Here is a 16,555-nt window from a genome sequence, read left to right as displayed (position 1 = left end):
AATAAAACAAACCAAACCCAAAAGGGAGGGAGGGGTCATGACTGTTGTTATAGGAAAAAGTGCTGGCTGACCATGAAGACAGTCTTTATTCTTTCTTGCACACCAAAGAACTAGAAAAGCTTTCTCACTCCCATAATACATTCTCTCTCAAATCTAGTGGTAGAAGATGATGAAGATGATTTCCCTACAGTACGTCCTGATGGAGATTTTGTACATAGCAGTAGCAGCAGTAAAGAAAAACGTAAGTGTGTCCCAGTTTTTTTCAGTGATGAAAATTAGAATGAATGGTATGGTGATATGTCTGATACAAGACAGGTGTATTATGCTCTTTCCTAAGCAGAAAATAGCAAGAATAGCTATTTAAGTGTATGTGAATGGAAGTTCTTAGCCACGTTATAATTCTTCAGCAACTTCTAGTGATCCTCTGAGTTATTCTTGATTCACACAAATATAAATGCAAGTTTGTCAAGCTGGAATTTCCTATTCTGTGTCTAAAATAATTGTTGCTACAAAATTCTGTTGAAACAGCTGCATTATTCAAATATTAGGAACTGAGATTTTTAACAGGTTATTGCAAGTGTTACCTGCTTTAGGAGTTTGGTGGAATCCAGTGCTTTTCCACTTAGGGGTGTCCCCCTGTGGTTTCAGAAGTACTATGGCTATCAAATGGTTAAGACAACACTCTTTGTGATTCTCATTTATCATAATTTTAGAGCTTTTTTGCTGTCCTTTTCATTGTTATAATGAATAGAATACTGATTTTTATTCTTATCATAAATGAACTAGTTATTTTACTCACTGTACCCATGCAGCAAATGTGAAGAACTCATGCAAGTCTTGGTGTTTGAGAAATCTGATAGTTCTGGCCTGGAGGAAGTTGTGTATGCAATTAAATTGTATTTGCATTTTTCTTAGACCTTCTCATGTTTTCTGACTGAAATATTCGCTCTATTTTTTGGCAATTCAGTTAGTCCTAAGGTATTTCTTAGAGTTGATTCACAAAGCTTTGAAGTTGCACCTCCAGTTTCAAGTGTAATGGAATCTCCCAAAGTACTCACCAGAAATGTTTCAAAAAATGTAAATACTTCCATGAAGAACCTAGAAAAATATACGGCAAAATAAGCCATTTCTGTGTCTTCTGTTTTCTTTTTAATTGGCTGTTGTTCCTATGTATTACATATTTCTTTCTTGTATTTAAGTATTCTTGTATTTGGATATGCTTTTTCTAAAGCATATCCAAAACTTGTGATGGAAGAGGAAAGGAAAGGGAGTAGAAGGAGCTTTTCAGATTACTTCCAGAATTCATCACATAAGTAGATTTTTCTACTGAGGAGTAACTGTAATGCTGATTTCAGAGGCTAAGTAGGATAACACAAAAGGTTTGAAGCAAATGTAAGCAAGTGTGTTGTTCCACTAACCCTGTTGTCTGTATGAAACTGTACTTTTTTTTTCTTTTGGATAAATGTTACGTTAGATTTCAGAAAACAGAAAAAGCCTTCTTTGACAAATGCTAAGTAAGAGTTTAATTTTACTGCATGATTCATTTTGGAATAGATGTCTTTGTCAAACTCAATTTTTGTACAGTTGTGTAGGAGTTTCAACTTAATTTACCTGTAGAAAATTTTTTCATATCTATGTTGTTCTGGCGCATCTGCAATATGTATGCATATACTATGGGGAATGTCATTAGGAAAGTCTGTATTTTAATGCAGCTGGTCATCAAGCTTTTGGGAACTTACATGCTAAAAAATTGATACTTGGTGTTATGGATACCTGTATAAACTCACTCACTATAGCTCACTACAGGAAATAATTCTGCAACCCCTTGCATTTTGCAGAACTTCTAATTCCACTTGAGTCCTGTATTCCATTAAATTTACTTTCCATCAGTTATTTCTATGAAAATATTTATTCCCATTTCAGTTTTTCTATGCCTCAGTCTGATTTCTAATGGCTAAATTAATTAAATATTTAGTAGCTGAGTGCTAATCAAACAAAGCTTGATTAGAAATGAATAATTAGACTGTCTTAAAGTGGAATTATAAGTGATATCTCAGGTTGAGACAATCATGCTCATGTACTGGGCACAAAAAAAAAGGTCAGACATAACTGGCAATGAAAGATTTATCTTGAACTTCACCTTTTTTAAAGCTTAGCCTCAGTGCAGCTGTTAAGATTTGGTCTCTCAAATTTCAGGTTTTCTTGAAATTTCTATCTTGTCCTGGAAGGACTCTAACAATCTTCTTAACTGTAGCTTACAAGTGGTTGCCTGTTTATTCTAAGATGGTTCTTCACTCAGTGGTTCAGGAAGTGAGGCGTAGGTTCAACCTCTTAATTTACCTTACTATGATAGGATGGAGTGTTTAAGCCTGCTGTTCAAACTACTAGTGCACCAATCTAAAGCTCAAATTGTTAGATTTAAGACTGACTTAAAGGGCCATATTCATACTGACCTTTGCAATTTGTTCTCTGGGTGGGAGGAGAAAGTTAATGTAAGTATGGACATTTGTGTACTTCTCTGAAGGTGATTTGGATAGAGAGGCTTTCTCTTTTCTGTGTTCTATGGGATCTTTAGGTGAAGAGGTAGGTAGAGGACTATAAAGTTTAAATATACTGGCCACTTTCCAATTACAGTATCTAGTAATTGGAACTGTAATAATTTATATAAAACACCAAGATAAGGTATCTATCTGGCTGATGAATATTTGCCCATTGCAAATATTCAGGAATGTAGAGTCTAGATCTCTTAAGTGTTTCCATTCATCCTCTCAGGAAAGAGAATGTGTTTAGATTTAAATTTTCTAAGAATAGGAAGAAGTAACCTACTTAAGGAACCACACTGAATATGGAAGATGTCTTTTGTACTGGAACTATAAAGATGGAAGTGGTACAAAGGCTGAAGGAGAGAAAATTGATGTAAATTACAGTGGAGATTTATGTTGGATTTTTGTGCTTTGAATGGAGGAAAAATATTTGCTAAAATACTGCTGAAAAACTGGGGTTGTTCTTGGAGGAAAACTAATCATACTGACCCTGTTGCAATCCACAGAAGATAACAGCAGTAGGCATCAAGAAATGGATCATGGACGCAAATGTTTTTCACTTAGAATTACTTTAGTGATAAAATATGTTATATTATATATATATAAGGGAGCATAAAATGGAAAAAATGGAAGAACATCTTTCTACTTACTCTCTTTAGAATACTTTCTTTAGAATACTTTCCTGTTTCTCTGGAAAACAGATTTGATCAAACAGTGGGAAGATGTTACGAGCAGAATCTTGGGAACAAGAAGGGAAACACCTATCCTAACAGACACAGAGGTCTAGGAGAGAAAAGCTAAAGAACTATTGAAAGTTAAAGAATGGTATGAAGAATTCCTTGTATGAAACAAAAGAGAAAGCAAGTCAGAAATAGAGCCTAGATAAGATAATGAAAAATGAACTGCTTGGAAGATGTTGAAATTGAAGTTAGAGTGGGAGATAAAATTATCTTGCCTTTTTCAGTTGATGGCATGCAGTTTGATAACTAGAGAGCAATTGCAACAGTAAGAACCCTTGCCTGATTTAATTTTGAAATAATGGATTTGTAGCTGACATGAAAAAAAGTGTAGAAAAGGAATCAGAAATATGTTTAGTCTCTCCAAATAGAAAATCTTCTCACAAGTACTTGTAAAATGCTGAAGCTCAGTGGTTCCTGAAGTGAGGGTTAAGATCATCTCCCAGCATGCTTCAGAAAGACAGATATTTCCTGTGATTAGGAATGAATCAAAATACTTGGTATCCATCATAAGGAACATGTTGATTGGCCATCTCTTTAAAGAAACAGGTTTTACATCCTTCTGCAAGACGTTCATTTTTGCCCATAATGGTAATGACTGAAAAACTTTGGGCACTGACTTTAAGTCTGCAGCTCTGCATCTATCACACCTACTCTGAGACTAGTCATTAAGGAATGGCTTAGAACTGTGGCTGAGACCTAGAAAGGGACAAAAGTTCTCTCTTTTCCAGAAAATTAAACTGTGTTGCTATATTTCCCTTAAATTCTACTGCAGAGATTTCTGAAATTATTTGTTGCAGCTAGTGGCAGTTTCTTCAGCATGTCTACGTATTTCCTAAGTGAGAGAGAAAAATCACATCTGCGAGCATTACAGCTGTGCTGTTAAGCCTGGATGTGAACATAGCCTACACCAGCAGGAGGAATGATTAGTGTGAAACCATCTTTTTCAGTTGTGAAGTATTACGTGCAAAGTTCTTTTATAATTTTAATTATTTTCAGTGGAAACACTGCATCACCTCCTTGCCAGCTTATGCCACTGTCAATCTCAGCCTCCTCTGTGTTCCCTCTCCAGCTGTTGGGGAGGGAGAGCTGCTTTGCTCATTATCATTTCTGAAACAGGTTTTTTGTTCTCTTGCCTTTTTTTTTTTCCCTCCAGCCCCCATCATTTTTACCTTTTAGGGAATGTTTCTGATATTTAAAAAAAAAAAAAAAAAAGTTGTATTCTACCATAGTATGTGTGCTTTTTTAGGTATTTGAAGTTGTGTGTAGTCTGTAATTACTTATTTGAAAAAGAGTTTGATTCCTTCTGACAGGGGGGCATAAAAAACCTCTAGAGACTTAAACCACTTCCGAAGACCATGTGATGATTACTTTCTGTTCCCAAAGTGTAGACACTGTGCTCTGTCATTACAGAATGGAAGTGCTTGAAAGTTCTGCTTTGCTCTTGCAGACAAATAAACTTACTCAAAAATTAATTTTACTTTTTAAACTGTAAAAGTCATACGTTGACAAACTGACAGACTGGAGAAAAAAAATTATGTCAGTCCAGGTGATAAGTCATGAACTTGCTCTTTGGCACTAACAGGAGTTACTTTAACTTGCTGGGCTCAGTCAGCTTCAACTTGAGTGTTACTTCTGCTTTGTAATATTTTCTGACATTCATGTGCAGTGCTTGATATGTTATTATGTCAACCTACATACCAGTGTGACATATAATAGGTACTTTTTTTGCACACATTTTAAACTACTTGTTTAAATAGCCTCAGCAACAGATGGCCTGGTTGACAGCATGAGCAGTTCTTGGAACTGTAAAACTCACAGTACTTGGAAAATTCAGCACATTTGATGCTTTTATCTTATACCTTTTTACTTCTGTAAAATCTGTAATTATATGCTTAAAAGAACCTTGAATTATACATTTTGGATTTGATGACATTTTGAAATTGTTCCTTTCTTAGTGCTGAGTCTGATAGGTTTTAAGGTTGCTCTGTGTTAATTAGGCCCCATTTCAAGCTGTCAAACTGCTATTGTTACAAACTATTACCACTCCCTCCACCCACATGATTTGCCGAGTGCAGAGTAATACAGGATTACAAGCAGGCTTGAAATACAGTGTAGCAAGATGAAGCTGCAAGGATCTGTTTCGCCTTTTGAATATTTTTCTTTATCCTGGGGATAACTGTGGACTTTATTATCACTTTAGATTTTTATTTTAAAATTAATTTTGTAGCTAGTCTGTTGTCTTCAAATATAACACATACATGTGAAGTACTTGTTTGATAAGGGCAGCTATCAGTGATCTTATATATGTGTTTTTAGTGTTTCCACATGTGACACCCAAAGGCATTAATGGCATAGACTTTAAAGGAGAAGCTATAACATTCAAGGCAACTACTGCTGGAATCCTTGCTACACTCTCTCATTGTATTGAACTCATGGTAAAACGTGAAGAAAGCTGGCAAAAAAGGCTAGATAAGGTAAGATCATTTTCCTTTTACTTTTGTTGAAAAAAACTTTCTTTAGCTTGAAATAGAATTTTCAAAGAAGCTGTTACTAAGTTCTGTACTCAAACAACTGGTTTTATTTTTATGTACATCATTTATTAATTTCAGGTGCTTAAATTATTAACCCTATAAAATGTTAAGGAGCCTTGTTCTGACTGGTGATATAGTAGCTCTTTGCATCATAGTCTTTTTTCCACAGCACTTATCCAGATAGTAGTCCTATATTCTTTATATCTGTAAAGAACCTGAAATTATCTCATAGTAGTAAGTGTATTGCTTACAGCCTTCTGACATAGACCTAATTATCTGCACAAGCAAAATGATGTGTAAGTCTCTGAAATGTTTTAGTATGATAAGTGGTGGTGACAGCATTGGAGAGAATAATCAGTTCTAACTTTATATGTCTCCTCAAGATAAAATTATTTCAATGTCCTCTAAGAGATTGCTGAGATTAAATTATGCTTTATACTAATCAGTTAAATCTTTTGTGTCATGTGAGAGTATCTGTTATTCTAGGCAGTGATAGTTCATTCTGAGCCTACTCAAACATGTAACAGCTCTAAAGGAGCAGTGTCTTCTTGTCTGAGATCTGTTGTTGGAGGTATGGCAGGTTGGACTTCAGGCTTTAATTTCTAGAATTTTGCCATTGCTGGCTGGTGTACACTGTTCTCCTTCCATGTTTAGATGTGGAATATATCATGTATCAAATCTTACTCTATTTAGTGATACACTAAAGAATTCAAAGAATGAACATATCAGACAAAATATATCCATATTTGAATCCTTGACCCTGTCTTTTGTATTGTTTGTGCATATGTCAAAGGCCTGGCCCTGTGTCACTGTATTGTGACTTCTGTCAAAAATTCTTTACTGATTCAGCTGAACGTTGGAAGAATTACAGTAGGTCCAAGACTTGAAGCCTGTTTTGTAGGATCATAGAGGAGTTCAGGTTGGATGGAGACCTCAAGAGCTTTCTCTTGCTCTAACCTTCATCTTAAAGTAAGGACAGTTTGAGTCAGACAGTTTGAGTCAGGGCTTTATCAAGGCTGTAGAGAGCCCAGCTCTTCTAAGCAAGTCTGCTCCTCACCTGTTGTTAGAGTAAAAGAGTTTTGCCTTATATCCTGTTGGAGTAACTTTTATTCGAGTATCTGATTCTTATTTTTCAGCCTTGTCCTGTAAACTGTGAGGAGACTGGCTCAGTTTGTTAGTTTATTGAACATATTGGAAGGCTACTGTTAGATACCACAGCAAAAGCCTTCCCTGTGCTGACAAACACTCTTCATTTTTGTTGATGAGACTTTCCTCAGAGCATGTTTTCCTTGCCTGTAGTTCAGTATATTTTAATAAAGAATAATATGTTAAAATTTAATTCGAAATTATTTTAGGTTTGGGTTTTGTCACTTTTTTGTTGTCTTGTGACCTAGCTTTAAAGCATTTGTGGACGATGCAAGTGGTTAGGAAATTCAAGCCTAAATTTCACTTGGGGTCTCATGGGACTAATATCTCATACAACATGAGTAAGTACATTTTAAAGGGGCTCGCAAACTTCTTCTCCCAGGAATTAAAAGGAGCAAAAAGGAGCAAAAGCTCCTGGAACCTTAAGAGTTTTCAACTTGCTCTGCTTTGGCAGACTTGAAACTTTCAAAAAGGCTCATTTGTCAATGACATTTTCTGGGGTTTAGAGGATAGTCATGGTATTAAGTACCTTAATTAGTATATAAAGTCATTACTTTGTATTCCTCTCTTTGCTCACCTTGTGGAAGAGGAAATTTTTTTCTTGAATGAAATAACTAGACTTGTGGTGGGATAGCCTTGGCAGAGAGTGAAATGCCCACCACCTATTCAGCAGGATTAGAGAGAAAAGTAGAATGAGAAAGCTCATGGATCAAGGGAAAGACGGAAGATTGCTCCCTGGTTTATATCACAGCAGAACATTCTTGACATGTGGAAAATCCATTTGTTGCTGATTTAAAATAATGGGAAGTTAATGGGAGACAGAAGGACAAACAGTAAAATAAGTTTTCTTGCCCCTTTTCCCGAGCTCATCTTCATTCCTTCCCTGTAGGCTCCTCCACCTAGAATCATAAAATCATTAAGGTTGGAAAAGACCTCAAACCTTATCAAGTCCAATGGTTAACCTAACCCTTCCAGGTCCACCAGTATACCATGTCCTTGATTGCCACATCTACACCTTTTTTAACATTGCCAGGGTCGGTGATACCAGAACTTGCCAGAGCAGGGCAGTCTGTTCCAATGCTTGTCTGCCCTGTCAGTGAAGAACTTCCTCCTAATATCCAGTCTAGTCCTCCCCTGCTGCAGCTTGAGACTCTTTCCTCTTCTGCTTGTGCTTGTTACCTGGGAGAAAAGACCAACCTCACCTGGCTACAGCCTCCTTCCAGGCAGTTGTAGAGAGCCATGACATCGTCCTTGAGCCTCCTTTTTTTCCAGACTAGACACCCCAGCTCCCTCAGCCACTCCTCACAGGAGTTGTGCTCCAGACCCTTCATCAGCTCCATTGCTTTTCTCTTGACATCATCTCGACATCCTTACTGAAGTGAGGGTCCCAAAACTGAGCACAGGATTTGAGGTGTGGCCTCATCCATTCTGAGTACAGGGGGACAATCCCTTCCTGCTCCTGCTAGCCACACTATTGCTGGTACAGGCCAGGATGCCATTGGCCTTCTTGGCCACTTGGGCACACCCTGGCTCACGTTCAGCTGCTGTCACCAGCACTCCCAGGTCCTTTCCAGCCACTCTGCCCCAGCCTGTGGAGTTGCCTCGGGTTGTGACTCAGGGGCAGGACCCAGCACTGGGCCTTGTTGAACCTCACACCATTGGCCTCAGCCCATGATTCAGCCTGTCCAGATCCCTCTGCAGAGCCTTCCTGCCCTCCAGCAGATCAGCACTCCCACCCAGCTTGGTGTCATCTGTGAACTGCCTGACAGTGCACTCGATCCCCTTCTCCTAATCAGCCGTAAATATAGGAACCATGACTTGCCCAAATATTGAGCCCTGCCAACAGCACTGGTGACCAGCCACCAGCTGGATGTAACTCCATTCAACACCACTGTTTGGGCCCAGCCATCCAAGCAGATGTTTTTTAACTAGCGACGAGTATGCTCAGCCAAACCATGGGCTGCCATTTTCTCCAGGATAATGCAGTGGGAAATAGTGTCAAAGGCTTTACTGAAGTCTAGACAGATGGCATCTACAGCCTTTCCCTCATCCACTAATCAGGTCACCCTGTCACAGAAGCTCGGGTTGGTAAGGCAGGACCTGCCTTTCACAAACCCCTGCTGGCTGGGCTGATTGTCCAGTATGTGCTGTGTGCTCTAGCTTGGCGTAGTTTGTTCCATAACCTTACTGCCTGCTAGCAGCAGACAGTGCAGGGTGAGGAATGGAGTGTTTGCAATTAGTCCAAAACTTCATCTTTGCCATTTCTTCCTCCTCATACTTTTTACCAGCTCTAGTGCAAGTAGCTCTAGTGCCTCCATTGGTGACAGCCCTATGGGAAAAAAATCTGTTGCAGTGTGGATGTCTCATGGGATGTGATTACTTCAGGAAATACCCCTGCAGTTTGGACCTATATGTTCTCTGCCCTGGAGCTGCACCTCCTCATCTTCTTGGTCATGGCATCTCCTCTGTGATTTCTCACTTTTTCTTACAATACTGCTCTCCACAGAGTGTTTTTTACTCCTTTTCTTTTACCCTTAGAAAAGTGTCACATACATGGTGGATAGGCTAAGCTGCGTGTTGCAATGAGTCTGTTTTGGAGCTGGCAAGAGCCAGCTGTGTCTGCCACAAGGCAGCCTCAGTCTCCTCCCACAAATGCTACCCATGCGAGCAGCGCCTTGAAGCTCACATGCTTAATTACAGCAATTGACTGTATTCAGACCTCTGCTACCATTATTCCACAGTGGTAGAGCTGCTTTTGGTTTAGTTTTTAATCTTTTCATTTTAGAGCTTAAACATCACTTTTTAAGAGTAACTTCTATATCTATGGGCCTGATCAAAAGACATTGTTTTCCATATGATAGATGAGGGATAAGAATGGTGTAGATCTTTGTACTTCTGATTTTCTTGAATCTGTCTGTAAACTTCTCTAAAAAAGAAATAAATATTGTGAGATGATAGAAGCATAGATTTTGTGGTTAATTTTCTTTCATTACCAGAATAGTCAAATGTCCAGAATGAAATTTTTGTGAAACATGTAGTATTATCTAAAGTTATTGTAGTTACAGCTTTTCTTTCCACCTTTTATACTTAGCTCTTAGGATCTTGAGCTTGACTTTTTGTTTCCAGCGCAGTATATAATACATTGAATGTATTTTAAAACAGACTTTTCTTAAAATGTATATACATTGTATATACAAAGGATTTTGTTATTAGTATTTGATCCACTGTTCTACTTGCAACAAAGTCTTTGTGATAATGATTTCCATGTTGTCTTGACTGCTGCAGCATTTTTCTCTTCTTGTTTCTGCCTTCTCTAATATTATTGCCAAGGGAAGCTGGCAGATTTGGAGAGTAATGTTTTGACACGTGTGAATTGTAACTAATTTGCAGATTGAATTACAGAAAGTGTGGGGATTTGGGGTGAGTGGGAGAAGGAGTTGTGTTTTAGGTGGGGTCTGTTTTGTTTTCCATTCCAAGTCTGGTAAATTTTCTGTACTTTCTCAGTGACTTATACTCAAGTCATGCTTTATGTATCTTCAGGACTCTCCAGTTCCTTTCAAAAAGGATAAACATGCAAAATTTTGTGAAATCTGTTAGCAGGTACTGCCTCTTGATTGTTTCAGAATGGGAAAGCCTTCAATCACAGTTAAGGACAATATTGTCTCCATCAAAGTGCTTTTTTTTTTTTTTTTTTTTGGTTGGTGTGTGTGGAAAACTACACTACCTTGTTCTACATCAAAGTATTACCTAACTGGAAAATGTGTTTGAGGGAGTGTTCCCAGCAAATTCCCAGTTAGTAAACTCAGCTTTTCAGTATTGTTTTGGGGTTTTCCACTGAATCTTTAAATTTTGATTTGGGTTGCTGAGTAATTATACCCATCTGCAAGAAGTGTATGATAAAGTCTACCTATTAGACGTAACTTGCTTTCATCTGAAGTGATTTTGAAAGAGGACAGAGAAACATCTTGCAAAAAAAGCTGATTTTTGCAAGAATTTCAGAAGTGTTTGTAGCTTTTTCATGGAAAGTATCTGGCAGTATGCAGAATTTGTAAAGGCAATATTAGACTTAGTCTGAGTTTGGCATTACAATTGTTTTATTCAAAATAGACAATGATATAGTCAATACAAGGTTTGTACATAGACTGGCTCCTGTTACAGTCACAACCTGTTACAGGAGAAGGCTATGAAGTTGCACTCTCTGCATGGAGTCCTCAAAATTTTTCACATTACCCTAATTATAGATACAAACTTGTTAGTGTATCACTACATTCAGCATGTTAGCTTTTTACCAGTTTTAGTTTTTACCCTTTGTTATCCCTGCCCAAGTATCTGTGTCAAGGAAGTTTATATGAAATGTTAGATAAAAAGTATGACTCACAATGAAGCATGAACAACTGTGCTTAAACTAGAAACCAGTTTTTGCTTGCTGGTCTGGTTTCTTCCACATGACTTCGAAGGTATCCTCAAGGTAGCTAGTTCCCCAAACTTTCTATTATATATGCATGTATATTGGCACATAGAACGCATACATGCAAATAAATTCAGAAACTCATCAGCTTTGCAGTTGCTGCTTGGAAAAAACACTACCCTGGCCATTCCATTTCCATTCCATTATTGGCATGTTGACAATTAATTTTTGCTGCATCAAATGGTCATGTAATTTTACAGGAGACAGAGAAAAGGAGAAGAATTGAAGAAGCATACAAAAATGCTGTGACAGAACTGAAGAAGAAGTCCCACTTTGGGGGGCCAGACTATGAGGTATGAATTCTACTTTACAAATTTTTTATAACACTATGACTTTTTCTGGTGGGTTGACCCTAGTTACCAGATGCCCACTAAGCCACTCTACAACTCCCCTCAGGTGGACAGGGGAGAGAGAATATAATGAAAGTCTTCTGGGTTGAGATACGGACAGGGAAAGGTTACTCACCAAATGCTGAGGCAAAACAGACTCAATTTGGGGAAATACCACTTAATTACTAATCAGATTTTAAAACCACACTTCTCCTACCCCTCTCTTCTTCCTGGGTTTAACTTCACATCCAAATTTTCTGCCTTCTACCCCTCAGCTGTGCAGACAGAAAAGGACTGGGGGTTGTGGTCAGTTCCTCTCACATTGTCTCTGCCCCTCTTTCCTCATCATAGGGAGCACTCATTACACTCTTACCCTTCTCCAGTTGGGATTCCATCCCACAGGAGATAATTCTCCATGAACTCTTCCAACATAAGTCCTTCCCATGGACTGCAGTTCTTCATGAACTGCTCTGCATGAGTCTTCCCCACAGGATGCAGTCTTCCTAGGACCAAGCTGTTCCAGCATGGGTTCACAGTCCTGCCAGTAAACTTGCTCCAGCATGAGCTTCTTTTCATGGGGTCACAGGTCCTGCCAGAAGGCTGCTTCTATGTGGGCTTCCCACAGGATCACATCATTCTTTGGGCATCCACCTGCTCCAGTGTGGGCTCCTCAGTGGGCTACAGGTGGATCTCTGCTCCTCCATGGACCCTCCATGGGCTGCAGGGGAGCAGCTGCTTCACTGTAGTATTTACCAGCAGCTGCAGGGAAATCTCAGCATGTGGAACACCTCCTACCCCTCCGTCTTCACTGATCTGGTACCTACTGAGCTCTTTCTCTCACATACTCTCACTCCACTCTTCTCCAGCTGCAGTTTTTTTTTCCCTTGTTAAATACATTATCCCAGAGATGCTACTATAGTCACTGATGGGCATGGCCTTGGGCAGTGGCAAGAGCAGGTCCATCCTAGAGCCAGCTCACACTGTCTCAGTTGGATGTGGGGGAAGCTTCTATCAGCTTCCCACAGAAGCCACCCCTGTAGCCACTTCAGCTACCAAAACCTTGCTACAGTAACACAATACACTTTTAAAATTGGGTTGTTTCCTAAAGAGGGAAAGTGAAGTTTCACAAGCCAGTGCAAGTGTAATTTACAAGTGTATTCATGCCAAACTTACTTTTTCACCTTGGAAACTGAAAGTGCATGAAGAATCTCAGTCCTTAATTTCTTGAGTGGAAGTATATCTTAACCTTTGATGTTTTGCTTTTGTCTGAAGTATGCTTCTTACAGATATTTCTGGTGGTTTTTTCTTACTTTCTCATACATTTGATACCACTTATATGTAATTGTACTTTACCCTTTTATTTGTTCAGCTGTAGAGATAAATAAAACAAAAATATGAAAACTCTGACACCAGAGACTGTCTTAGAAGATGACGTTTAATTTTAACTGATATTTAATTTGTCACTGCCACTTGAAATACTATGTTTTCAAATTCAGATTTTAAGTTCCTTGCTTCTGTTAAATTGCATTTCAGCAGCATTCTCCTCAGTGAGGTATTTAGTTCTATCCTAAGATGCATAAACCAGCCTTTGAAGAGTAATAGTAGAATGGTTTAGGTTGGAAGGGACATTAAAGATCATCTAGTTCCAATATTCCTACCATGGTCAGGAACTCATCCCACTAGACCAGGTTGCTTAATGCCCCATCCAGCCTGGCCTTGAACACTTCTACAGATGAGGCATCCACACTAATGTAAGCTAGTTCACCTGTAATACAGTAAGCTTGACCCTTTCATGTACATTAATGAAACACGTTTCTACTTTCAAGTCATAGCCTGAGAAATATCAATAGTACTGTACAGCTATTTAAGATACTTGACATTAGATTAATTGTTGTCACTGAGACATTCACTGTAAAAGAATTAAATAAATAGGAAGTTGAACTTTGTCTACTTGGTTATTAAGAAGCACCAGCTGCTTCTTCCAGGTGTCACTGCTGATACAAAACTTGGGGTTTTTTTTTAATTTGCAGGACTAGGTTGTTTGACAACACAGTAAAAGCAGTAAACCTAACCATTTTAATTAGACTAGAGTTTTCAATCCTTGACTTAACTCTACCTGCTCTTTAGTGTTAAACTGTTGTTTCCAAGAATGTTCAATAGAGATCCCCCAAAATTATGTCTTCCCTTGTTCTCTTTTTGAACACACATGAATATCAGTGCCTTTAGGCGCTTAAATACTTGTAAGGAGTCTAACTACATGGTTATGTTAATAGATGTACTTTACTGACACTGTAAACATTTTCAAGAGAAGACATTTATTAATTAAGTCCTAAATTTGGAGTCAAAGCATACTGACACTATTACTCACTTTCCTGGGGTTTTTTCTTCTTTATGTAACTATCATTAAATTGTTGTCAGAGGAAGACACTTCCTTTAACAAGTAAAGGTTTTCAGAGAACTTGTAATCTAAGAATATTGGTGAAAATATTTGAGATCTGTAGAAGAAATTTGCTTCCATCAGTTACATATAGAATATAAATACGTATTTTGAATGTTAAATTGAAGTGGAACTTTTATATCTCCAGGATTTTTAACTAGTTTTTTTCTTATGCTCTAGGAGGGTCCTAATAGTCTGATTAATGAAGAAGAATTCTTTGATGCTGTTGAAGCTGCTCTTGACAGACAGGATAAAATGGAAGAACAGGTACTAAAACTTGAAAAATGTCTTAATGATGAGCACTTCCTGAGAGACTTCTGTGTTTTACAGTCTGTCCTGAAGTGTATCTCTTGAAGCTCCAGTTAATTTATTCTGACACTGATCAGGAAATTCCCTTACTATTTTTACATTAAAATATTGTTGCTTAATGCTAATTTTGAGAAAGTAACTTCATAGCTTGTCTAGAAAAGAATAGTATATGTGTTAAGTTTATTGAATGTCTCTAGTTTCTAATTCCTAAATAAATGTCCTGTATGAAAATTATCTATATGTGATTATAGATAATCACATATAAGATTGTTAAGATAACAATATCAAATACTACTGTCTCTCAAAATCTCAGCTGTCTCTCAAAATCTAATAATTGATCTGAAGTTTCTTTTTATTTCAGTGATATATGGAATAGGAAAGACATTGTTCTGCCTGGCTACTTCACTAACTCATTTTTTAATACACTTCAGTGACAAGTATCAAAAAGGGATAAGGTGCATTCTAGAAAATAGAGTATGAGAAAGTATAGTAGCGTATAAAACAAGAGGTAATAACAAAGTCTTGCATCCTTTGTTGTAAAAGACTTTATTCTTAGGAATGTAGTGAATAACAATGACTGGAGAATGAAATAACTTTCTAGTGGACCTGTAGTATCCAACAGAGTTTACCCTATGTTGGGATCTCTTAACAAAGAGTAAAGGTTTTGAGTGACTGTGATAGTACTACAGGAATCTTTAGTGCTGCCAGTGTGTTTTCCTTAACTCAGAAATACACCTTGAAGTTTAGATTAATTCAGTCTTCAGGCCCGCTCACTTAGAATTCCAGTGGGATGACAGCTTCATGCCTGTCATGGACAGCATTAGTTGTTGTAGTGACTACATAGATGGAGCATGACTCACTTTGTTTCACAGTCCACCCTGTAGCAGCTGACTAATAATAATTAAACCTATGTTGTTGCAGTCCCAAAGCGAAAAGGTTAGATTACACTGGCCAACATCCTTACCTTCTGGAGATGCATATTCTGCTGTGGGGACTCATCGATTTGTGCAAACGGTAATATATTTATCCTGATCTTCTCAGAATAATGGGCTGGTCTCTGCTGTTTCTATATGATATTTTGTATGAGTAGCTGAGATTTTTTTCAGTGTTTCTAGTAACTTCCAGTGGCCTACTCATTTTCAAAAAAAAGTAGCTGGAGCTGAAGAAGGATTGCTTTTTGTCTTGGCTCAAAAATACTGATTTAAGAACCTGTTTAGAATATTCTTTACTTGTATCAGGCTTGTCAGTTAGAAAATATGAAATATCCCTATTGGCTAATGTCACTAGAGGACGCAAGGAAAAACTACACACCACAGCTATGGTCACGATGAAGAGGCTTATTTATTTCCTCTGACTCTAATATTTTACAGTTTTTAAAAGGTGTCAGTGGATTGGAGGGTGAACGTGCCACCTCTCTAATGACACTGGACAAACTACTAGTACATCAAATTTCTCTGCCTCTATGAAGCAATGTAAAACAATAGGTTGTTTACAGAAAGTTGTGTGAGAAAGTTTTCTACAAGAATGTAAACTCAGAAGGCTTTAGAAAATCTTAAAAAACCAGGGCGACAGGCTAACTTCAGTATTTTCAAGATACCTTCACCCAGATTCATTTAATTTATTTTATTTTTAAAAAATAATAATCCAGTTGGTTGTATCAGGATTGGTTGACTTGTTTTTGAATGTAACTGGAACCACCATGCTCCTGTCAGGGCTACACTGGGAGCATAATATATAATAGGTGCATGAAATCAGCATTTGCTGCTGTGCTTGCTGCTTATGGTGCTTTTGTTTTCCTTTTCTTCATTATCTTGTGCTTGCAAGTTGGTACTGAATGCTCTGTTGTGCCCTTGTTCTGATTACTTGGTTTTTTCTTTGTCTGTCTCTGGTAGCCCTATAGTCGCTCTTCCTCCATGTCTTCCATTGATCTAGTCAGTGCCTCTGATGATGTTCACAGATTCAGCGCCCAGGTACTGTATTGATGTGTCAAGTGGGGGTTGCATATCTTTGCTTTATATCATCCTTTTCTCTCGAACCCGTTTTTTGGTTTTT

General features: G+C 38.0%; 1 protein-coding gene across 2 annotated transcripts in view; it reads left to right on the top strand.

Moving 5' to 3' along the window:
* Window positions 1-16,555, top strand: part of CERT1 (ceramide transporter 1) — a 79,234-nt gene that overhangs the window by 52,423 nt on the left and 10,256 nt on the right. The window contains exons 6-11 of one of the 2 annotated variants that reach the window (XM_053932206.1): window positions 158-241; window positions 5,600-5,757; window positions 11,629-11,721; window positions 14,375-14,461; window positions 15,425-15,517; window positions 16,396-16,473. In XM_053932206.1, the coding sequence (XP_053788181.1) occupies window positions 158-241; window positions 5,600-5,757; window positions 11,629-11,721; window positions 14,375-14,461; window positions 15,425-15,517; window positions 16,396-16,473 (593 nt within the window). The remainder of the gene's footprint in view (window positions 1-157; window positions 242-5,599; window positions 5,758-11,628; window positions 11,722-14,374; window positions 14,462-15,424; window positions 15,518-16,395; window positions 16,474-16,555) is intronic. The other variant, XM_053932207.1, reaches the window with a different exon arrangement.

This window comes from Vidua chalybeata, chromosome Z (assembly GCF_026979565.1).
Source record: "Vidua chalybeata isolate OUT-0048 chromosome Z, bVidCha1 merged haplotype, whole genome shotgun sequence".
In the NCBI taxonomy this organism is placed as follows: domain Eukaryota; kingdom Metazoa; phylum Chordata; class Aves; order Passeriformes; family Viduidae; genus Vidua; species Vidua chalybeata.
Note: the sequence above shows the minus strand (reverse complement) of the source record. Positions and strands in the feature narration are given on the sequence as shown.